The following is a 25,271-nucleotide window of genomic DNA, read 5'->3' on the forward strand; positions in this document are numbered from 1 at the left end:
TAATTCCTTAGTTTTAGGGCTGGTTAGCACTGCTGCCCCACAACGCCAGGGACCCAGGTTTGTTTCCTGGCTTTGGTCACCGTCTGTACGGAGTCTGCACGTTCTCCCCGTGTCTGCGTGGGTTTCCTCCGGGTGCTCCGGTTTCCTCCCATAGTCCAAAAGACATGCCGGCTAGATGCAGTGGCCGTGCTAAATTCTCCCTTGGTGTACCCGAACAGGCGCCGAAGTGTGGCAACTAGGGGATTTTCACAGTAACTTCATTGCAGTGTTAATGTAAGTCTAATTGTGACTAATAAACAAACTTTAAACTTAAAGACCTGTTGTAAAAATAAAAATTGTATGAGTGCAGTCGATAGTTCTAATGATGGGTCAACAACCAAAACCTTTACAGTTGTTGATCTGCTTTCCATTTCCAGCATTCTCTGCTTTCATTCATTTTTCCAGCATTTGTTTTTTTTAATAACAAGCTAATGATTCTCAAGGGCATATGACACATGCTTTTCAAATTAATACTGAGGTGAGGGTCTTGATTGCCTACCTTTGCGATGACAAAGTAATTATTTTCAGATATTATTGTATAACATCATAAGCTCAGCTTCTTCACTAAAGATAACATTGGCAATTGTATTTGGATTCCATTGCGATGAACTCTCTACACCTGGGAGAGGATGCAGCTGTGCTTATAAATCCAAAATTGGATATGGTTAAAATGAGTTGAAAAAAATTTAAATTGCTATAGATTTAATTTCATTGAGACATACTCAAAACATGAATATTTTACTGAGAACTCTGCTATAGTGTCCATCACCCAAATATTATGCTATGCAAGCGAAGGAATAGTCAATTGTTTTGTAATCAGCTGAAACTGTGCAATGCCCATTAACTGTTCATATCCAATATGCCTACACTAGCAAGCTCAGAATGAATTTTGAACCCTAGTAACAACTTGCAGATAGTGATGTACTCCACACCAGTACGTTCTCGTGAGCTTTGCCAAAAACAAAACATGTAAAAAGTAATTTTCCACAACTGTTATGTAGGAATTCTTCCTGAGCTGCCAGCTAATTCACCCATGGATGAACCACAATAAATCTTCCTCCATAAAGGTTTGACTGTGACATTTATTTATTATTTATTGGTACCCATCCATCTCAGGAGATGATGGACTGTACCCAGGGTGTATGTCACTTCTGGACTGAACATCATCTGTTGTGGCTGTCGAGGTCAGTTTTTGAGTGGCAGTCCCTTCTGCAGCTGGCACTGATGAATATTGGTTCGTGGTCTACTGATGTTTTTTCCTTCCAGCAGAATAACAGAAGAAATATCTAGCAATCATAAAATCCCTACAGTGCAAAAGGAGGTCATTCAGCCCATCAAGCCTGCACCGACAACAATCCCACTCAGGCCCTATCCCCATAACCCCACATACTTACCCCACTAATCCCCCGACAGTAAGGGGCAATTTAACATGGTCAATCCATCTAACCTGCACATCTTTGGAGTGTGGGAGCACCTGGAGGAAACCCATGCATTCACAGGGAGAATGTGCAAACTCTACACGGACAGTGATCCAAGGCTGGAATTGGACTTGGGTCCCTAGTGCTGTGAGGCATTAGTGCGAACCACTGTGCCGCCCGTAATCAGGATCATTTGCCTGTGGACTCATGGAATCAACCTTTCAAGGTTTGCTGGATCAAGGGAAGGTCGATCTATTTAAATATGCCCAGCTAGCACCTACTCAACTAGCGGCAAATCTGAGGCGCTGACGATGGTCCAATGAAAAGAGATTGGAGAAACTGGGCCTGTTTTCTCTAGAGTTTTAAGAATGAGAGGTGATCTCATTGAAACCTTAAAAATACTTAAAGGGACAGACAGGGTAAATGCAGGTAAGATGTTTCCCCTGGTTCCCCTGTACAGTTATGCTGCAACTGTACAGGACCTTGGTGAGACCACATTTGGAATATTGTGTGCAGTTCTGGTCACCTCACTATAAGAAGGATGTGGAAGTGCTGGAAAGAGTGCAGAGGAGATTTACCAGGATGCTGCCTGGTTTGGAGGGTAGGTCTTATGAGGAAAGGTTGAGGGAGCTAGGGCTGTTCTCTCTGGAGCGGAAGAGGCTGAGGGGAGACTTAATAGAGGTTTATAAAATGATGAAGGGGATAGATAGAGTGAACGTTCAAAGACTATTTCCTCGGGTGGATGGAGCTATTACAAGGGGGCATAACTATAGGGTTCATGGTGGGAGATATAGGAAGGATATCAGAGGTAGGTTCTTTACGCAGAGAGTGGTTGGGGTGTGGAATGGACTGCCTGCAGTGATAGTGAAGTCAGACACTTTAGGAACATTTAAGCGGTTATTGGATAGGCACATGGAGCACACCAGGATGATAGGGAGTGGGATAGCTTGATCTTGGTTTCAGATAAAGCTCGGCACAACATCGTGGGCCGAAGGGCCTGTTCTGTGCTGTACTGTTCTATGTTCTGTGGTTGGGGACTCCAGAACCAGGGACACCATTTCAAAACAAGAGGGAAACCACTTAGAATCAAGATGAGGACAATTTATTTTACTCAGTGAGTTGTGAACCTTTGGAATTCTCTACCCCTGAGGCCGGTGGACGTTCAGTCATTGAGCATGTTTAAAGCAGAGATGGACAGAATACCAGTGATCTAAAGGGATATGGGGATAGTGTGGGGAAAAAGGCATTGAAGTGGATAATCAGCTAAGCAGAGCAGTCATGATGCACTGAATGGTCTACTCTTATGTGGGTAAGAGTGTGAATTTTTGCTGGGCTCAGGGGAGTATCTAGAAGATCCAGTATACCAAGCAGGGATAGCAAAATCATTCCGAGAGCCTTACTTAAAGATTATTTTGTTTCAGCCAATGGAGGTGATTTTGACTTTGGGTCATATTGCAAAACAGTCAATATCACATAATATCTCGCAATTTTAAATTCTATCCTGGGAAGCGGGGAACATTTTGTTAACTTTTACTGTGGCAAATAACTTTGTTACAATTCTGTTAAATCTTGTTTTTCTGACAAAATATAATTTTCTGAACCCGTATTTCCTTCTACTTGAGTGTTGCTGCTCTACTCCCCTCCCCAGAAAGAAGATGAAAGTGCATAGAACAATCACCAGAAACTCTGTTTTCCCCAGTTCCCAGTCTAAAGTTTGGCTATTTGACTATACTCCCACTGAACTTACAGCAGACATGTGCTGAAAGGGTTGCTGATTTCCATCCGCACAGTGACGCAGCAAGATGATTTGTTACCTTTTCCAGTCTGAACACGTCATTATATTTTGTTGTAAATGTTATTCTTGGGTGGAAATTCACCGTAGCCCAGTTTCAGATGGGAAGGTGGCAGTGCTTTTCTGCAGAAACATTTAAAGAATGTTGTTTAAAAGAAATTGTAACTTTTTTAAAGCTTATTTATTGTTCACAGGTAAGGCTTACATCAACACTGCAATGAAGTTACAGTGAAATTCCCCTAGTCGCCACAGTCCAGTGCCTGTTTGGGTCAATGCACCCTAACCAGCACGTCCTTCAGAATGTGGGAGGAAACCGGAGCACCCGGAGGAAACCCACGCAGACACGGGGAAAATGTGCAAACTCCACACGGACAGTGACCCAAGCCGGGAATGGAACCCGGGTCCCTGGAGCTGTGAGGCAGCAGTGCTAACCACTGTGCTACCATACCCCCTGGCAACCATTCTGGTAGGGTGGGCTGTCATCTGAAGAATCCTGAGCAGAATAAGCTTCTTGCTCACCCAGCTCCCAGGTATATTTGACAGGGGGGCCTAAAATATCTTATTTACACTTGTAAAAATGCTGCCTACTATTCTGTGAGAGCCCTGTGGAAGTTCACCCTCATAACCTTCAAAGTTTATTTCTGGGTTATTTCTAAGAATGGCATTTGCCTACTTGAATAAAAGTACAGTTGGTAAATGGAAATGAACATTATTAACAAGTCTTTCTATTTGGTATTAGACAACAAACACCACGATTGGCTACACCATCTTCCATAAGGGATTGTGTTTCAAGTAAGTGTCCTCCTTTAACCCTTTCCGAAGAGTAGGACAAAATGTATAGTCTTTATTCAGAGAATATAGGGCCATATTTTGTTCACTGATTATGAATGAGCAGAAAATAAAGCCCATAATATTAATCAACAAATAAGAAAGAAACCTACATTTGTATCATACTTTTGACATAGCAAACAATAATAATTGTCATGTTCTGTAAAATTCTTTCTTTATAATCTGCATTTTAAATGAAAATACTAAAGCACTTTACAGTACATTTAATACTGTTATGAAAGTTCAAGCAATTGGGTGACTAAGTTTTAGTTACAGCAGTTAATACAGAACTTGCGTTTAATGCAGCGATTTTGCATATTATGTGCACTTTTTGCTACACTTATGAAACATAAGATTTAACAGTGGAATTTATCTCAGCACTAAATAATGACTGTTATTTCAGACGCTGGGTGGCACTGTGGAATATGACAGCTGTGTTTCTACACAGTACTGCCCAGAGGCTAAAACATAATGATACAAAAATGCCAATATTGAACTGAATTATGTAAAGTGGTGAGAATGAAGTACAGCGCACATCACTGATAAGGCAATCTGTCAATGAACCATTAAAAGAGCAAAATAAACAGCAGAATGTGAAACGAAGGAACAAAAATTAAAATCTAACAACAAGTAAAGGAAGCAAAAAGTAAACCAATGTTTCAGATAGCCACCGAATTATAAGTTGAAGAGCATCGTCTACGCTGCATTTACATTATTACTTCCCAGTAGCATCTGATTTGGAGTGAAATAATTTCAAACCAATCCCTTAACCAATTGGCACCCTTACAGCACAACTTTAACATCAAAATGAAGGTGTAATTTCCTCTTCTACATCCAAAGCAAAAAAAAACCAAGAGTAACTTTCAACTTTGGCATGGGCATAAAATTGACACTATTGGATCAAGCACTTGTATCACACCCCCAAAATTGCTATGAATTTAATTCAAAATCATTCATCTCAAGATCTTTAAAAAATCTTTAACATTTGGAATACTGCGTCCAGTTCTGGTCGCCACACTACCGGAAGGACGTGGAGGCTTTGGAGAGAGTACAGAAAGGGCTTACCAGGATGTTGCTTGGTATGGAGGGTCTTGGCTATGAGGAGAGATTGGGGAAACTGGGGATGTTCTCCCTGGAGAGACGGAGGATGAGGGGAGACCTAATAGAGGTGTATAAAATTATGAAGGGCATAGATAGGGTGAACAGTGGGAAGCTTTTTCCCAGGTCGGAGGTGACGAACACAAGGGGTCACGGGTTCAAGGTGAGGGGGGCAAGGTTCAACACAGATGTCAGGGGGACGTATTTTACACAGAGGGTGGTGGGGGCCTGGAATGCACTGCCAAGCAAGGTGATTGAGGCAGACACGCTGATTTATGACTGAAGGAGTGGGGAAACGTGCTTGCTCACCTCATCCAGAATGATTGTGGTGCAACGAACATCTACTTCCATGCTGTTAATTTTGATGTTAAGCTAATTTCTATGTACATTTTCTATACTTACTGTTTTGTGCTGTAAAATATGCTCAGTGCATGATGCTTCTTCAAATGCTAACATTTGAGCCATTCTTTGCTCTTTAGCACCTTCGATGAAGGCAGTGACGTACTCTTCTGTTCCACAGTCAAGACCATCTACAACCGAAATGTACGTTGTCTAAATTATGATGTGGTTTTCTGTTCGGAAAACTTTGTCCTGTAAGGGGAAACCATACTAAATAATGTTACAATGAAAAGTAAAACTTGTCTTTTCAAATTACTTTTGACAAAACTCAATGTCTAAGTATTTTATGGTTGAATAGGTTGTCTGTCCAGTACCATTAACATCTCCATTTTTCAAGTGCTTTTTGACAGGAAAAGTTTTAAATGTTTTGCATATAACACCTGACCATCCTTTAACTGATTTTCAAACAGGTCACACAAAATGGAGATTGATGCAAGACCCAGTCCATCAGGAAAGGCATGTGTGCACAATATAAAGTGAAACATATATTTAAATAATTATCTCATTTATCTTATAAATGAGATGATTTACATCTCATTAGCACTGAGATATAAATGTGGTATTGTAGTTAGGATATCTGATTGTCAAACATTGTAAGCTAATCATAGTACTTCCATACAGCCAAGATATAATGGGTGATATTGTTTGAAAAATATGTCCCTTAAATACCAATACTTAATACGTGGCCTGGAATTCCTCACCACTTTAACAAAAGTGCTAACCTATTTAAACTCAAAAGGTTAATATCTCTGCTGAGATAGTGGACAGACTAATTTAAGATGGGTCCTGTTGTCATTTTAAAGGTCACGTGTTTCCCTATACGTTTTTCTTGCCAATGTTTTCTCAGTCTATTTCCATTAATATGTGATCATAAGAACATAAGAACATAAGAAATAGGAGTAGGCCATCTAGCCCCTCGAGCCTGCCCCGCCATTCAATAAGATCATGGCTGATCTGACGTGGATCAGTACCACTTACCCGCCTGATCCCCATAACCCTTAATTCCCTTACCGATCAGGAATCCATCCATCCGCGCTTTAAACATATTCAGCGAGGTAGCCTCCACCACCTCAGTGGGCAGAGAATTCCAGAGATTCACCACCCTCTGGGAGAAGAAGTTCCTCCTCAACTCTGTCTTAAACCGACCCCCCTTTATTTTGAGGCTGTGTCCTCTAGTTTTAACTTCCTTACTAAGTGGAAAGAATCTCTCCGCCTCCACCCTATCCAGCCCCCGCATTATCTTATAAGTCTCCATAAGATCCCCCCTCATCCTTCTAAACTCCAACGAGTACAACCCAATCTCCTCAGCCTCTCCTCATAATCCAAACCCCTCATTTCCGGTATCAACCTGGTGAACCTTCTCTGCACTCCCTCCAATGCCAATATATCCTTCCTCATATAAGGGGACCAATACTGCACACAGTATTCCAGCTGCGGCCTCACCAATGCCCTGTACAGGTGCATCAAGACATCCCTGCTTTTATATTCTATCCCCCTCGCAATATAGGCCAACATCCCATTTGCCTTCTTGATCACCTGTTGTACCTGCAGACTGGGCTTTTGCGTCTCATGCACAAGGACTCCCAGGTCCCTTTGCACTGTAGCATGTTTTAATTTGTTTCCCTGATCACATCATAGTCCCAAATCCCATTCATTACCATAGGCAGAATTTGCAGGTTGGGAGTAATTACAATGTTGTTTTAAGAAAGGATGATCTATTATTAATTTGTGGTTTCTTTCCTTTGATCTTCTTGCCATGTACAGTCTGATACACCACTGGGTTCAACCAGGCTATCATTAATAAGCCCACCCCAAAATGGGCGAATGGGTAAGTGGCACAGGTTACTTCTTTCTGCATTTTTCCTTTAAGCAGATTTGAAGTTGCATCGACTTCAGTTAATAGCAGGGGATGAGCCTTGCATATCTTGGACAATTTCTCTCTATTACTTTCCTGGACAACTTATATTGTCACTGCAACCTGGGACCACTGATACTTGGGGCTAATGTGTTGCTGGAGCTCAGTGAAAGGCAAAGGCTGCGAGTGGGATTGTGAGGAGAATTTCGGGGAACCCACTATGTATTTCTGCTGTATAAACTGTATGAAATTTACTTGTCGGCAGCCTCTCATGGAGATAAAATGAGAAGGCGACAATGAGCATTGTTACAAAGATATTCCTGTAGCAGATTATACTCTTCAGTCTTTATTGCGGCTGACACATACAGTAGAATCTACCAAAAGCATCAAGCACAGAAGTGTTGTTCATAAGTGGAAGCTGTTGCCCAATAAGTATCCTTGAACTTTAGAGTAACTAACTCCCAGATCCACAATTTCATAATGCAATTCATATTGAATTGTTATTAGGATAGAAACTCATTATAAAATGCTATTGCATATTTATTACTTGGAATTATTGGTTTCTAGCCATTCCTTTGATCCTCTGGTTCAGAGAGATTAGTGTAGGGAGATCAAAGGAACAAGCTGATTCCAAGGAAACAATCCTAAGAGAAAGAATGTGACATATGAGAGGGATGGATTTCAATTGAGGCAAAATCTAGCAAGACACCGTTAGGTCTTGAACTAATTGTTTCCTTTGCTGCTTCTGAGTGTTGAATATTTTAAAAATTGTACTGACTTTTCTTTGTATTTGAATACCTGTTGTATTTAGTCGGTTCACTGATACCGATTCAGCTTTTGAGTAACCCAAAGTATAGCATTTAACAAACAGAACATAGAATCAGGAGCATGACATTCAGCCATAGAACCACTACAGTGCAGAAGGAAGCCATTCGGCCCATCGAATCTGCACCAACTCTCCAAAACAACATCTCACCCAAAGAACAAAGAACAGTACAGCACAGGAAACAGGCCCTTCAAGCCTGTGCCGCTCATTGGTCCAATTAAACCATTCGTTTGTATCCCTCCATTCCCAGACTGCTCATGTGACTATCCAGGTAAGTCTTAAACGATGCCAGCGTGTCTGCCTCCACCACCCTACTTGGCAGCGCATTCCAGGCCCCCACCACTCTCTGTGTAAAAAGCGTCCCTCTGATATCTGAGTTATACCTCGCCCCTCTCACCTTGAGCCCGTGACCCCTCGTGATCATCACCTCCGACCTGGGAAAAAGCTTCACCCTATCTATACCCTTCATAATCTTGTACACCTCTATTAGGTCTCCCCTCATTCTCCGTCTTTCCAGGGAGAACAAGCCCAGTTTACCCAATCTCTCCTCATAGCTAAGACCCTCCATACCAGGCAACAACCTGGTAAACCTTCTCTGCACTCTCTCTAAAGCCTCCACGTCCTTCTGGTAGTGCGGCGACCAGAACTGGAGATAAGTTTGTATATAAAGGGAATCTGGTGAAGGGACACTTGGTCTCTGAGGAGTTATTTCAAAGGGGAAATAAAGTAGAGAGTAAACTTGCAGGAACATAAAAACCGACAGTAAAAGTTTCTATAGATATGTGGCTAATCTTATAGTAACCTGAAATCTGCATCCCATCTACCCCCGATAAGCTATCACCCATCCCCTATCCACCTCTGGCCCAAGAATATTCAAAGACTCTGCCTCTACCACCTTTTCAGGAAGGGAGTTCCAAAGACTTATGACCCACTGAGTGAAAATATTTCACTTAATCTCAGTTTTAAATGAGTGACTCCTTAATTTTAAACATCTAATTTTAGGTTCTCTCACAAGAGGAAGCATCGTCTGCCATCTACCCTGTCAAGACTCCTCAGGAATTTACATGTTTCATTCAAGTCGCCCCTCATGCTTCTAAACTCCAGGAGATACAAGCCTAGCCTGTTTAACCTTTCCTTATAAACAAACCACCCATTCTAGGTATTAGTCTAATAAAGCTCTGAACTACTTCCAATGCATTTGCATCCTTCCTTAAATGAGGTGACCAATACCGTACACAGTATTCCAAATGTGGTTTCACTAGTGTCAATGAGCAACTGAAATATAACCTCTCTATTTTTGTATTGAGTTCCCCTCACAGTAAATGATAACATTCTGTTAGGATTACTAATTCCTTGCTGTACCTGCGTATTAGCCTTTTGTGATTTGTGCATGAGGACACCCAGATCTCTCTGTACCTCAGAATTCTTTAATTTCTTACGATTTAGATAATACGTTTTTTTATTCTTTCTGCCATAATGGACCATTTTACATTTTCCCACATCATAGAATCATAGAAACCCGACAGTGCAGAAGGAGGCCATTCGGCCCATCGAGTCTGCACCGACCACAATCCCACCCAGGCCCTACCCCAACATATTTACCCGCTAATCCCTTTAACCTACGCATCCCAGGACTCTAAGGGGCAATTTTTAACCTGGCCAATCAACCTAACCCACACATCTTTGGACTGTGGGAGGAAACCGGAGCACCCGGAGGAAACCCACGCAGACACGAGGAGAATGTGCAAACTCCACACAGACAGTGACCCGAGCTGGGAATCGAACCCGGGACCTTGGAGCTGTGAAGCAGCAGTGCTAACCACTGTGCTACCGTGCCCAATATTCTCCACTTGCCAGATCTTTGCTCTCTTACTTAACCTACCTGTATCTTTTGTAGCCTCCTTATGTCCGCTTCACAACTTGCTTTCCTACCTGATTACTTTGAGCTTATCCAAGTACGTTACTATTATAAAACGTCTTTAATAATAGCTTCTAACATTTTCCCTCCAACAGCTGTTAAGCTAATTAGCTTGTAGCTTTCCATTTTCTGTCTCCCTCCCTTTTTAAATAATGGAGTGACATTTGCTAGTCTCCAATCTAATGGGATTTTCCGTAAGCTTAGGGAATTTTGGAAAATTAAATCCAACGCATCAACTATCTCATTCGACACTTCTTTTATGACCCTGATAATGAAGTCCATCAGGACCCGGGGACCTGTCGGCCCTCAACTCCCAAATTTTATCCGTACCACTTCCCTGGTAATTTTCCTGAGGTCCCCCCCCACCCACTCCCCCATCCTTTCTATTTCCTTATTTACACCAATTCTGGGATGTTACTTGTATCCTCTATAGTGGAGACCAATGTAAAATACTAGTTCAACTTATTTGCCACCTCCCTATTTTCCAATATTAATCACCAGACTCGCCTCCTATAGGGCCAATGCTCACTGTGTTTCTTTTTTAAATTTCCAGGGTAAGTCCTACCACCTGGTTTTATATTTCTAGCTAGCTTTTGCTTGTACTCAAATTTTTCCCTCCTTATTAATCTTTTAGTCATTCTTTGCTTTTTTTAATATTCTGTCCAACCTTCTGACCTGCCACCCATCCCTGCACACTTGTATGTTTTTTTCTTTTAAGTTTGATACTGTTTTTAGCCTTTTTAACAATGGATGGTGGCTCCTCCCTTTGGGGTTTCTTCTTTCTCCTGGGAATATATCTATTCTGTATGTTCTGAAACATCACTAAATGTCTGCCACTGCATCTCTATTGACCCATTCCTTAAACTAATTTGTCAGTTTACTTTCGCTACCTCTGCTTTCATGGCCTCATAATTGCCCTTATTTAAATATCAAATACTAGTCTTGGACTCACTCTTCTCTCCCTCAAGCTGAATGTAAAATTCAATCATATTATGATTGCTAATTCTTAGAAGTAGTGCCAGAGCTGATAGGACCTACTCCTTACGAGGCGCATCGTTCTGCTAGTTTTCTTCCTTCTGAGAGATTGCAGCGGCAGTTTCAGCAGGGATGTTGTTGATGCATTTCTTGAGTGATGGGATTTTCTGTTCCACTCGACCTCTATTCTGTCTTAATATAATCATGATTAAATATAAACTACTTTCCTTAACTTTCACCTCCCTGGATCTCAGATATAATTAAGCGAAACAAGTATCTTTGCCTGTTGGCATAACTGTACAATCTAACTCTTATACCCTCTCATTCCCTATGCTAAATATACTTGTAAAGGTTATGACAGAAGAAGTAATGCTAAAGAAAACTAACAAGAAGGAAATATACCTAACAAGGATAAGGAGATAAAGGCAAAATATTGTGGTTGCTGGAATCTGAAACAAAAACAGAAAATGCTGGCGAATCTCAGCAGGTCTGACAGCATCTGTGGAGAGAGAATAGAGCCAGCTAGCTCTGACGAAAGGTCATCCAGAGTCAAAATATAAGCTCTATTCTGTCTCCAAGGATAAGGAGGACTTGTTAGGATGTTTGCCCTCATACCCAAAATTGTAAGAAAAATAACTTTTCATGCAGTTCATCAATCTGGGTGACACAAGTCTGAAAGGTTCACCCCTTTCAGAATCAGTCATTCACAAGTGCCATGTCAATCTTTGTATCCCTCTATACACCGAACCTACACATCTTTGGACACTAAGGGGCAATTTAGCATGGCCCTGGTACTGTGAGGCAGCTAATTACTGTGCCACTATGCCGCCGTCCTAAGCCCAACGATCTTCAGTTGCTCCATCAATGACCTTCTTTCCATCATAAGGTCAGAAGTGGGGATACTCACTGATAGCTACACAATGTTCAGCACCATTCGCGACTCCTTAGATACTGAAGCAGTCCATGTCCAAATGCAACGAGAATGGTCAATATCCAGGCTTGGGCTGACAAGAGGCAAGCAACATTTGTGCCATACAAGTGCCAGGCAATGACCGTCTCGAACAAGAGAGGATCTAAACATCACCTGTTGACATTCAATGGCATTACCATTGCTGAATCCCCCGCCATCAACACCCTGGGGGTTACCAATGACCTGAAACTGAAATGGACCAGCCATATAAATACTGTGGCTACAAGAGCACGTCAAAGGCTAAGAATCCTGCAGTGAGTAATTCACCTCCTGACTCCCCAAAGCCTGCCCACCATCTACAAGGCACAAGTCAGGAATAGCCTCCACATGCACAGATGTGTTCAGCTTCAACAACACTCAAAGAAGCTCGACACCATCGACGACAAAGCAGCCCGCTTGATTGCTACCTCTTCCACAAACATTCACTCTCTCCGCCACCCACGGGGATAATTTTAGCTCTCAGCTGCTTCATTGAATAACCTTTCTTGCCAGTTCCATCTCTGTTGTTTTATATTACCTTTTTTATAACATTTCACCATACAGGAAAAAGCATGAAAGTATAATTTTTGCAATGAATCTATCTTAGTAGTTACATTACATGTGGTCAGTAGAAAAGAAAATGATCTGATTTCATTGCATATCTTTTTTTTAAAGTAAAAATGATTTATTTATTAAAAACAAAACATTACTGTTGATTTAGGTACTGTGCCTTACAGAGGAACAAATAAAGTAGGAGCTTTTAGGTATGTATTGGAAAATCTATCCAATATTTAGAAATAGTCTGATTGTCTACTTATGAAAATTGTTTTTGATCACTGACCTATGGGGCGGGATTTTATGGCTGCGTTTGGTCCAAAACCGGAAAATCCCGCCCGTGGTCAACGGACTGTTGCATGGTCCACCCCCTGCCCGCTACGATTCACGTGGCGGACGGGACAGGAAAATTCCCCCCATTATCTTTTAAATTTGCTCAGTAAAAAACCAATAGTATCAAATATTTAGATTTTAAAGAAATGAGTGCTGTATATTGATTCAACAGAAACTATAATTCTTTATCTAGATCTTTTACAGGTTATTTAACCTCAGACGATAATGTGTTGTTCCTTTAAGCTGTGAGATCTTGCTTGAGGCTTTATTTTAAAGATGAAATAATTGAAGCTGAATTGACACTGTTAATCTGTCAAATGTAGTCAGTGTGAGTGAAAACATTAATGTCATACAATCAATGTGTTGAGAAAGAACACGTCGCAGTGAAATTGTTAACACTGGTTGAGTATAGTTCAACAGCAGGAATGGTGATGCCTTTTGCTCGCCTTTAAAAAGGTGTTTCCTTTAGACTGTGCTGTATAGCTATTACATTCTTGAACTTTTCTTAGTCTTTTGCACTCGTTTCTTTTTGACTTTCGTGTCTCAGATCACTCTTGTAGCTGAGCGCAAATTCCCCACTTCCTAGAGAACCAGATAAATTCGTAACACTTTCAGGGATTGATGAGAGAATCCTCTTTAGCTATGACAGTTGCTAACTTTATCATGTGCCTTCCTCATGTGACCATTCCTGTCTTCAGAGGACTCAAAACTAATACTACAATCCAGATTTTAACCAACGTGCTTATGCAAATGGAAATGCTGGGTTGTTTAATGAAGGTGAGAGAGGGAATTGTGCCACATATCCAACAGATTCCAACCTCTTGCTGTTTTAACGAGGCAGTAGGTCCCTTGTAAACATGCTGGAGTCATGAACTGATGAGTACAATTGGCATCACAATGGTTGAGAGGTCCATATGGTCCCAAATTCGCATCCAAAAGCAGGCAGGAGACAGCAAAGTGATGGAAGAGTATTGTGAAGTTTCTCAGTGGTCAGGAGAGGCAGGACTGCTCCTTTTGGCCCTGCAAGGAATCCATGGACCTTTCTGGCACTGGCCTTTGCTTTTCCTCATGACACTGGCATCAGTTGATAATGGCTAACCTTTTCCCTTGGGTGTTCAATTGGAGTCTTGGCTTCTGCCCCAGCTACCACTCCTACCCACTTTATTCCTGCTAGCTTCAGCTGGGGGCTAGTTCAGCACCGTTAAAATTACTTGGGCCTCACATTCTGGGGAGCTGGAGGGATTGCTTGCGTCAACACATTGATTCTTACCCCAATTTAAAATCAGAGCTCCGTTCAAATAAACTGCTGTCAATTTTGCCCCAATTGAATAATTAGCATATGGAAAGTAACAACCCATCACTCTCAAGCTGATTTTATGCAGGCAGCTGTGGTAGCGTGGCCCCTTTAAGGAGGGTAGGAAGGTGGGGAGGGTTCCTGAGGGTCGCCTGATCAGTGCTGGACCCTATGAAGTGGTAGCATGTGAAGCCAAGCCAATTGGGTGCAAGGGCTTGTATCCTGGGTCAATGAGGATCTTCATTTGGAGGCAGGAAGCAGTGGAGAGTAGACATGTGTTCTGTCAGAGCCTTGTTTGTATATATCTGTTTATCGTTGGTAATAAACCCTTGATAACTTTAAGCCACAACAAGTTGCCTTTGAAGTTATTACATTGGCTTCAAGGAAATCTTTTGTTGCTCATTGGGATTGCAGTGTACAGCTAGAGTGGGAAGAGAGTTGAGTGTCAAAACTATGAAGAAGCAAGGTACATACACACATGAAAATGCCTTTAATTGGAAAGATTGAACCGTTTGACCCAGAAGTGGAAAATTGGGGACAATATATCAAAAGGCTATGTTATTTCTTTGTAGCTAATAAGATCATAGCAGAGGAAAAATGAAAGGTTATTCTCCTCAGTCTATGACCTGCAAACTTATAGCTTAGTGAGAAGTCTAACATCTCGTGATGCTCCAGACAGAGGTCTTTTGACCAGATAGTTAAATTAAAAATAATTTTAACCTCCGATTATTGTTGAGGTACAAATTTCATTCAACAGTCTGGAAGTCAGGGGAAGCAGTCTCAGGCTTGGAGCTAGATTGAGAAGGTTAGCAGAGCACTGCAAATTCAGCCCAGCTTTCAGAGAAATGTTAAGAGACCGTTTGGTCTGTGGTGTAAACAGCCTCATCACACAGAAGAAGTTAAAGGCAAATTACTGTGGATGCTGGAATCTGAAACAGCAACAGAAAATGCTGGAAAATCTCAGCAGATCTGACAGCATCTGTGCAGGGAGAATAGAGGTAACGTTTTGAGTCAGGATGATTTACGCAGTGAAGAAGTTTCATCCATAAATGTATGGAAGATGTTTAACAACCGCTGTTAGGCTTATTCCAAGAGGATAAGTCAGTGCCACCAGGTCTAAGGAGGCATGCTGGCACAGTGGTTACCACTGCTGACTCAGCTCCAGGGATCTGGGTTCAATTCCGGCCTTGGGCAACTGTCGGTGTGGAGTTTGCATGTTCTCCCCGTGTCTGTATGGGTTTCCTCTGGGTGCTCCGATTTCCTCCCACAGTCCAAAAATGTGCAAGTTAGGTGGATTGGCCATGCTAAATTGCCCCTTTAGTGTCCAAATATATGTCATTTAGGGGGATTAGTGGGGTGAATGCATGGGATTATAGGGATAGGGTGGGAGAGAGGGTCTGGGTAAGGTGCTCTGTCAGAGAGTTGGTGCAGACTTGATGAGCTGAATGGCCTCCTTCTGCACTATAGGGATTCTATGAATTGCCTCTGCAAGAGTACAGAGGTGGGCACTGTTAGCAGCATGCAGTTCCAGCATCGCCCAGGGACAGCAATATCAAATGCGGATGCACTCAGCTGGTTGTCTTCACCACCGGTCCCCTGTTGGTGCTGGCTTTGAACCTGATAGAGACTTTACAGTTTCATAGAACATAGAACAGTACAGCACAGAACAGGCCCTTCGGCCCACGATGTTGTGCCGAGCTTTGACTGAAACCCAGATCAAGCTATTTTCTCCCTATCATCCCGAAGTACTCCATGTGCCTATCCAATAGCTTCTTAAATGTTCCTAAAGTTTCTGACTCCACTATCCCTGCAGGCAGTCCATTCCACACCCCAACCACTCTCTGAGTAAAAAACCTACCTTGGACATCCTTCCTATATCTCCCACCATGAACCCTATAGTTATGCCCCCTAGTTACCGCTCCATTCACCCGAGGAAATAGTCTTTGAACGTTCACTCTATCTATCCCCCTCATCATCTTATAAACCTCTATCAAGTCTCCTCTCAACCTCCTCCGCTCCAAAAAGAAAAGCCCAAGTTCCCTCAACCTTTCCTCATAAGACCTACCCTCCAAACCAGGCAGCATCCTGGTAAATCTCCTTTGCACTCTTTCCAGTGTCTCCACATCCTTCTTGTAGTGAGGTGACCAGAACTGCACACAATATTCCAAATGTGGTCTCACCAAGGTTCTGTACAGTTGCAGCATAACCCCACGGCTCTTAAACTCAAACCCCCTGTTAATGAACGCCAACACACTATAGGCCTTCTTCACAGCTCGATCCACTTGAGTGGCAACCTTCCGAGATCTATGGATATGAACCCCAAGATCTCTCTGTTCCTCCACATTCTTCAGAACCCTACCTTTGCCCTGTAATTCACATTTAAATTTGTCCTACCAAAATGAATCACCTCGCATTTGTCAGGGTTAAACTCCATTTGCCATTTTTCAGCCCAGCTCTGCATCCTATCTATATCTCTTTGCAGCCTACAACAGCCCTCCACCTCATCCACTACTCCACCAATCTTGGTGTCATCAGCAAATTTACTGATCCACCCTTCAGCCCCCTCCTCCAAGTCATTTATAAAAATTACAAATAGCAGAGGACCAAGCACTGATCCCTGTGGCACTCCGCTGGTAACCGGTTTCCAGTCCGAAAATTTTCCATCCACCACCACCCTCTGTCTTCTGTTAGATAGCCAGTTACCTATCCAATCGGCCAAACTTCCCTCTATCCCACACATCCTTACTTTCTTCATAAGCCGACCGTGGGGGACTTTATCAAACGCCTTACTAAAATCCATGTATATGACATCAACTGCACTACCTTCATCTACACACTTAGTTACCTCCTCAAAAAATTCTATCAAATTTGTGAGGCAAGACTTGCCCTTCACAAATCCATGCTGACTATCCCGGATTAAGCTGCATCTTTCTAAATGGTCGTAAATCCTATCCCTAAGGACCTTTTCCATCAACTTACCGACCACCGAAGTAAGACTAACCAGCCTATAATTACCAGGGTCATTTCTATTCCCTTTCTTAAACAGAGGAACCACATTCGCCACATTCAGCGAAACTCATAAAACTTGGACCAAGGAAAAAGAAAGACCAGCATTTATATAGCACCATTCAAACCTCAGCTAATCATAAAATATTATACAGCCATAGAAGCGTACCACTGAGATTTGGTTTAATTGCAGCCTACAACTCAATTGTTGTAAACTTTCTATTAAAGAATATCAGAGTCCTCACCCCAGTTTAAAGCACTGCGATATACTGCTACTTTTGGAAAAAAAATCATTAAGTCGGTGATTATAATTCCTTGTACCTCAGAGGGGCGGTGGACCATAATTTGTGCTCTTGATTTCCCACACAATGAGAATATAAATTCATGCCCAAGTGGAGGCTCCTTCGGGAGGGAAGGCAAATCCAAAGGTCTAGTGATTCCGGGGTGGTCTTGTGCTACTCCTGAACATTGACTCTGTTGGCTTCAGTATTACAGTGGAAGGAAAGCAAAATATAGGGGCTTTGACCATTAACACAAAATGAGCATGAGCAAATATGCAGCCTGTTTTACACACTGCCCCATTTGAATTCAATGGGAAAGAAAGATGCCCTGAAAGCAAAAACAAAAATACATTTTTTACTGCTGTTCGGAAATCGAAAAGTGTGTTCAGGATGTATTTTCAAGGAAACTACAAAATTTTACAGCATATTTTCAGTATTGCAATTGAGGAAGCGTTCATTATTACATTTTTTCTCTCTTTAAAGGACCACAGGGCTCTCAACACCAGTGCAGCAAATCGGACTTTCAGGCTCCCTGTCATCTGCATTTCTGAGTCACGGAGAAGGAGGAACCTGGGACAGTTGCAGCTATAGAAATGTACAATCCCCATATACTCTGACACAGTCTTCATCACAACCATCGATCGCAAGACCTCTTATAACCATTTCAAACCATCTGATGAGCAAGTGTCATTTTTTTTACCATCTGCTTTTTATATGGCCATAGTATAAAATGCATCTACTGATACGTGGGCTATATGTTTAAGAAAACAGATTAAATCATACATAATTCTGAATTATTTTAATAGTCTGACTATGCAGGCAGGGGAGTGGAGTTAAGGGTACAATCAGAGAAGCCATCATCTTACTGATGGCAGAGCAGGCTGGAGGGTTCGAAGAGGACCAGTGCATTCATTTGCTTCTTGATATGTATGGAGTGAACTGAATTGGCCGAAGACTGGCACCTGTAATGCTGGGAAGATTATAATCATTGCATCCACTACTTCTGCATCCACCTTTTTTTAAGATGCGAAGATACAGCCCATTAGGCCCAAGGCGCTTATCAGTCTTTAGTCTCGTACGTTTGCCTAGTATTATTCTTCACATCAGGTCGTCCCTTGCTCTGAGGGGATGTGCTTGCTGCCAAGCAGGCATCGCTTCCCGGTTCCTCCATGCTGGGTTACTGGGGCAGTACTATGTGCGACTGAGGTCCTGGGATCCTGCTTTGGGAGAGACCAGGCTGCAAGGGCAGTGTAGGGTTATCAGTGTTGGGGAGCTACCCTGCCTCAAGAGGCATGAAGACACTCTCACTTGGGAGACGGCGAACGCAGTAAAACCTACAATCCTCATTCTGTCAATGGTGTGAGACCAGAGGGGATTACTGGACAGGAAGTTCAAATCCACTTCTCTGCAAACTCTGACTGTCAGGTATAGCAGTGACAGTGTGCTGGTTGCCCTCATGCAAGGCTGTTCAACTGCACAGCATTGAAGACCCTAAAGAATGAGGCTGCTCTCTGGGAATTCCCTAGAATGTCTCCGATGGTGGAGGAATCCAGAATTAGCAGCCATAGTTTGAGGATAAGGGATAAACCTTTTAGAACTGAGGTGAGGAGAAATTTCTTCACCCAGAGGGTGGTGAATGTGTGGAATTCACTACCACAGAATGTAGTTGAGGCCAAAACTTGTGTGATTTCGAGAAGAAATTAGATATAACTCTTTGGGCTAAGGGGATCAAAGCATATGGGGAGAAGGTGGAATCAGGATATTGAATTTGATGATCAGCTATAATCGTATTGAATGGCAGAGCAGGCTCAAAGGGCCGAATGGCCTATTCCTCCTAGTTTCCATGTTTCTATGAATTGTTTCAAAAGCTAACTGCATGCCCCTCAGGATTCAGCTGTGTTTGGTCAAGATGAGTGTTGTTGACAGAGTGACTAACTGACGAATCTTGGGGGAGTCCAGCATGCCAGTTTAATATCCAGAGCTAGATCTAGTTGCACAGTCTGGCGACAAGATGTTTCTTTGGAACACCAAGCCCCAAGAATATAGACATGTCTTTCAATTCAAGCCTTAACAATGCACAGCTTGCACTGTGGAAAACCCATTGGCAAGGTAGGATGGTGATAGCTGGCACCACCTCCCCCATGTTCAATGTGATGTCTGGCACCATTTTTGATGTGTCCCATCAGGATGCAGACCTTGTCATGCATTCTCTCGAACGCACTTCAGCGCAAGGTCAAGACTTATGCCCTTTGACTGAGGGTCTGGGGTAGCGGGGGGCCCGTGAGCTGGGGGGGAGTTGTGGAATGTGTGGGTCAAATGCCATGAGACAATAGAGGCTCAACACTATCCATCCTCCTTGAGTACAGGGGAAGCCATGCGGGACTGTGGCTGTAGTGCCAGAGGGAGTGTTGTTGTGAGGAAGAGCAGAAATTCACACAGGTAATGGGAAAAACTGCAGTGGAAGTCACAGACGCATGGACTGATCAGGGTCAGGGCTCTGTGATGACTCTTCAGCACTCATGACTGTGTTCTTACTCTTTCAGTGCATGAACCATCAAAGAATCATAGAGCCTGTTGATTTGGCCTTTCTCATGATCAGGATTAACCAACAACAGAGACAATGTACTGCTGCACGCGACCAGGATGTTTTTTACTATTTGGGCAGTAATAGCAGAAGTGTTACGCTAGAAGTGTTGCACAGCAAAACAGGGAGTCACCTTGCTTACATCCATGTCCCCAGTCACCTACTCCATCCACCAACTCCTGGCATTACTTTCATACCTGTTTCTGGGCCTGGAGGCCATCCAATGCCTTCCAACACTTGTTTTCCAATTGCAGCCAGCTTTTCCTATGTTGATGGGTGCCAGCACTCCATCCACCTGTACTCTGCACCAAAGGGGACCTCAATCCTGTAGAGTACAAATCAAAAAGGTCCTAATTGTGTTTCAATGTGGGCCAGAATTTTAGGGAGCTTGAGAGGATTTGGGCTCAACTCACGTGTGTGAAATTGCCCAAGAAGAGGCTGGGTGCTTGTCCTAATGTCTCGGCGCCTCAGGTGATATTTTGGTTGGCGGGCATGCATGAGTCAGAAGCGCCCGCTGACAATTGAAAGGGTAATTAAGTCCATTAAGCATTTTATATGGCGATGCACATTTACATTTGACGCATGGGCCATTCGGCCAGGCGGCATTCACCATTCCCGACCTAGGGTGGGATAAAATGTCTGGAATGTAACAAAATAAAGGGGGTGATTCTTCCATCCCGCTGCGGTAATTTGAGCACAGCGGGCTGGGAGATTCCAGCGGCGCTCGATGTACGGGATCCGCGCTGGGCGTCCCAGCCCGTTAGTGTCCCCCAGCACTGGATTTCCAGTGGCGTCAACTCCGTGCCGGAAATCAGCAGGGAGGCACATAAATTATGGTAATTAACATGACCATATAGTTTAAAGCCTCTCCCACCCTGCTAGGCGTATTTCACTCCAGCGGAGTTTACAGTAACTCCCCACTTTCGGTGAGCCAGCGACCTGACCCTGTTGGAGTGAGGGAGGGCAGTCGGGACCACCCAGAGGAATGAGGCATAGAGGGACAGGGTGCCCCTGGGCATTGGTACCCTGGCAGTGCCAGCCTGGGCCCCCTGAGGGCAAGGTGATGCAGGGTGGTGTAGATAATTTCTCTAATGGTGGCCAGGTTCTCTTCTAACTTAAGAAAACCAGAATTAATTTCACAGAGGCAATATTTTAATTTTAAAAGGCGTATAAAAATTTATTTTTAAAAACATAAAAGACATACCAAGACAAACAAGACATTAACCTTGGCCGCGGGAGTCCTTTGAAGGGTCGAGTAACACCTGCCAGTGCTAAAGACCTCTCCAAAGATCTGAGGCCCTGAGCCAAAATTCATTACAATTATATCTTTCTCATATCTAAGGCATTCCTAATTAGCTTAGACTTGATCTCATTTCATGTTAATATGTCAGTCCAATACATGACAAACACCTCAACCAATTATGAATCACTGCTTGACTTGATCTTTCATTTGTTCCCTCAAAAAACCGGATACCGTCTCCCCGAGGGGGGTAACTTCCTCGTTGCGATGTTTCTGAGGACGCTTTTACTCAAATACCTTTCCCACCGGCAGTACGCCAAAACAATAGATAGCACCAGCTCCGAGCAATGAGCCTTTACATTTTAAATATTAAATGTTTTATTAATTGTTTCAGCATTTATTGAGTGTCAATTCCCCCATTGTATTTTTCTGCTGACTGAATATCTTCCACTTATGAACTTCTTAGCTTGAACAATATTAATATATTATTATTTTCGGAAATACATTTATTGATATATTAAAATCATCTTTCATATTCTTTTAATAATGTTAAGCATTCACATATGAGTAAGCTGCCAACATGATCTGTTTAGGTTTAAATGTGTTTGAACTCTTTCCTTCCGATATGTTACTAAACCTAGAAATCTGCCTAAGACTTTGCCGATTGTTACAGAGTCCCCTTCCTCACGGGGGTTGCGGGCTGGCCAGCGATCGGGAGGCCGTCAGTGTGGGGCCACTGCCCATGTGCTGATCTCGGCACTGACACATCGGCGCGTGCGCAGTGCCCGGCTCAGTGCGCTGATTTCAGCCTCTCCAGCAGGATTGGTCCCGCCCACTAGTTTTTAATGATATTCACACTGGTGGCCTCTGCAGTGCACAGCGTGTGGGAGATTCCTCTCTGAACTCCCACTGAAAAAAAACAGTGTGAATTACTCCAGTTTTCACGCAAATTCAACACATAGCTTTTTTCTCTAACGTGGCCTCCTAATAGGTCACCTTCCAGCTCACCATCCAATTAAGGGTGGCAGACAAGCATTCAGTGCTGCCGGCCTAATCAGATAGTCTCGGCAGCCCCACCCAGAGATACGGGTGCTGCTAAGGCAGCTAGGAAAATGCAAGATAAACCTCAATACGGAGAAACCTTTGGTGGGATCAAGATAATTAAATCTTTTAGAGGGGCCTGCAGGCCCTGACAGGGAAATCCCTTCAGCAGCTTTGTTCAGGCCGCAAGCGTGGCATTAGCTGTCGGCAGTGCCCTCATTGAGGGATAGATGGTCTTGGCTCCAGTGGCCGCCTGGACAGCTGTGGCGAGGCCATTTCTACTGACCTGCCAGCTTTCGCGCTCTGCCATTGTCAAAGTATCAGTTTGCACTCTAAAAGGCCCTTCAATGGAGTCTTAAGTTGCAGATTGGCTACCTACCACCTTGCAACTGGCAGCCAATCTGCATTCCTGTCCACTACGCGAAATCTTGCCTGTTTGCAGGAATACATTATGGAGCTGTCCCAACCTGGCTCTCAAGTTCCTACCTCTATTTTCCCCATTCCGGGTCTGAGAATATTCTGCACCAAGTCCCCAAGATTTTGCCCACGGTGTCATGGAATAATGAGAAAGGTTTAGTCCACTGATGATATATTGGACTTGAATATTTTGAAGTACTGTAATTAAAGTCACCACTGATGTCCATTTACACTTTGTTGCTGTTCTACGCACGTAAATATTTTTTCTATTTTTCAGGATCATAAATTACTTGGATAACAAAATGTCAGACAGGTTAGTTGCAAAAAGCATTGTAAAATAATAGAAATGAAATCTTTTAATTCTATTTTAGGATTGTTATAAATCACTTAGCTGTATAAATCTACTATGTAAATCAATACAGTGGTGCTAATTTTGACTGCAGTGGTGTAAAATGGATGCTAAAGAACCAGCAGCCCATTTAACATCTCTTGATTGTTATTTCCAGTGCCTCGCTTGGAAATAGCAACCAACTGCAAAGTTATTCACTGGTGCTCGTTGTAATTCATGGCCAGAATTTTCCCTTCCCGCCATAAGTTCTGTGGCGAGATCAGAAAGCCAGAGTGTTCCCCGCTGGTGAGTGGGGTGGACCATTATTTGAAATCATGCACTCCCCGCTGCATTAATTGTGTACGCCGTTCACCACATACCTCCTGTTAGGGCAGGCAGGAAGTTACACTATATTTAAAAAGCACCTGGACAGCAAGTGACTCAGCACGCCAAAAATTCAGGGCACCAAGATGGACTTGAGAAAAAGTCCAGCACCAGCCTCACATTTCAGTGATGACTCCTTGGAAACTCTCCTTCAGGCCATGGAGCAGAGGAGGGACATTCTCTGTCGCAGAGGTGGGAGCAGGAGGCCTATGTGACTCACCACAATGGCCTGGGAGAAGGTTGCCATAATGGGCAGTTGCATAATGGACTGAGAAACTGCCGCCAGGGTACGTGAACCTTCTACTCGCCTCACCATTCTCTGAATCTGAACTAGGACATGGGCGTCAGTGGCAATAGCAAGGCCAGCATCTGTGTAGCCATCCCTAAAGCTCTGAAGATGTTTCTGCCGCATAGCCCCACCGCAGTATATGTGGGCTGCTGCAACGGAGCAACTGTGGGTTGCTGACCCAGCCACACTGAAGGCATAACCATTGTGGCAGACTGGGTAGGGGTGGAGGGTGATAGTGGGGTTAAGGTTGGAGTAGAGAGGCAACTTGAAGCTGCTGTTGATCCCATGCCTCTGCTGTCCCCCCCCCCCCCCCCGCCCCCCCGACCTTCCCCTGAACAAATAGAAAAACACTCGGGTATTTAATACAATCAGAAAATGCTGTTTGACACTGTGCAATTAAGTCACTTACAACAATCTATTTAAATGTTATTGCATTGCAGGTTTAAAGATCTGATCAACAAGCGACAGGAAAAGTGCAAACTTTACCCATGGATCCGGTGATCAGTGTAGGTGGACTGTGGCTCATCAAGTGGTTATTGTTTTATTATCATCAAATTTAAATTATATTGCTGTACAGTTCTTTCAGATATTTTTATGAAACAAATGCAATAAATTCTGTATTTTTTTTCACTCTTAAACTTGTAACCAGATGTTAAATTTCCCATTTTACAGAAGTTGTATCTTTACACAAATAAACATGAATCTCAGCCAGCTGAGCTCGGATGGAATCATTTGACCAGTTAAGCTGCCAACTTTCTCCCTCCCCACTTTCGGAATTGTATTTATATAGTGATTTTAGTCAAATGTCTGAGGTTCTCCACAGGGGAATTATGAAGCAGAACACGGTACCAAACCGCATAGGGCAGATGATCAAAAGCTTGGTCAAAGAGCTAAGTTTTAAGGATTGCTTTAAAGAGGAAGAATTTTAGAGCACGGGCCTAGGCAGTTGACAGTACAACCATCAGTGGTGGAGCATTTAAAATTGGAAATGCTCAAAAGACTCGAATTAGGGGCATGCAGATTACTCAACGGGTTGTCCGGCTGGAGGAGATGACAGGTAGAGAGGGACAAGGCCAGGTACGGATTTGAAAACAAGGATGAGATTTTTAAAATTTAGGCATAACTTAACTAGAAGCCAATTTAGGTCTGCGAGCAGAGGAATGAGGGGTGAATGGGACTCAGTACATATTAGGGCTCAGACAGCAGAGATTTGGATGACATTAGGTTTAGGGAGGGCAGAGTGAATAAAGCTGATGAAGAGTACACAGGAATAGTCAAGACTGGGGTAACAAAGACACAAATAAGGGCTTGAGCTGTAGATGAGCTGAGATAGGTACTGGATTGGCTGATGTTACCGAGATGAAAATGGGTGGTCTTGGTAATAGCCTGGATTGAAGGATTAACTCCTTGGTGAAGTACATC

At 43.1% G+C, this 25,271-nt stretch overlaps 1 protein-coding gene across 2 annotated transcripts in view; it reads left to right on the forward strand.

The window, feature by feature from the left end:
• The window catches only part of rnf212 (ring finger protein 212), a 58,926-nt gene extending 34,365 nt beyond the window's left edge, over positions 1 to 24,561 (forward strand). The window contains exons 7-14 of one of the 2 annotated variants that reach the window (XM_078228374.1): positions 3,989 to 4,041; positions 5,655 to 5,718; positions 5,985 to 6,030; positions 7,339 to 7,402; positions 12,819 to 12,861; positions 18,050 to 18,246; positions 23,126 to 23,161; positions 24,290 to 24,561. In XM_078228374.1, coding sequence (XP_078084500.1) covers positions 3,989 to 4,041; positions 5,655 to 5,718; positions 5,985 to 6,030; positions 7,339 to 7,402; positions 12,819 to 12,861; positions 18,050 to 18,246; positions 23,126 to 23,133 — 475 coding nt within the window. In that variant the 3' untranslated portion in view covers positions 23,134 to 23,161; positions 24,290 to 24,561. Of the gene's footprint in view, positions 1 to 3,988; positions 4,042 to 5,654; positions 5,719 to 5,984; positions 6,031 to 7,338; positions 7,403 to 12,818; positions 12,862 to 18,049; positions 18,359 to 23,125; positions 23,162 to 24,289 lie in introns of those variants that run through there. The other variant, XM_078228286.1, reaches the window with a different exon arrangement.
• Positions 24,562 to 25,271: the final 710 nt, after the last annotated feature.

This window comes from Mustelus asterias, chromosome 1 (genome assembly GCF_964213995.1).
Source record: "Mustelus asterias chromosome 1, sMusAst1.hap1.1, whole genome shotgun sequence".
Taxonomy (NCBI): domain Eukaryota; kingdom Metazoa; phylum Chordata; class Chondrichthyes; order Carcharhiniformes; family Triakidae; genus Mustelus; species Mustelus asterias.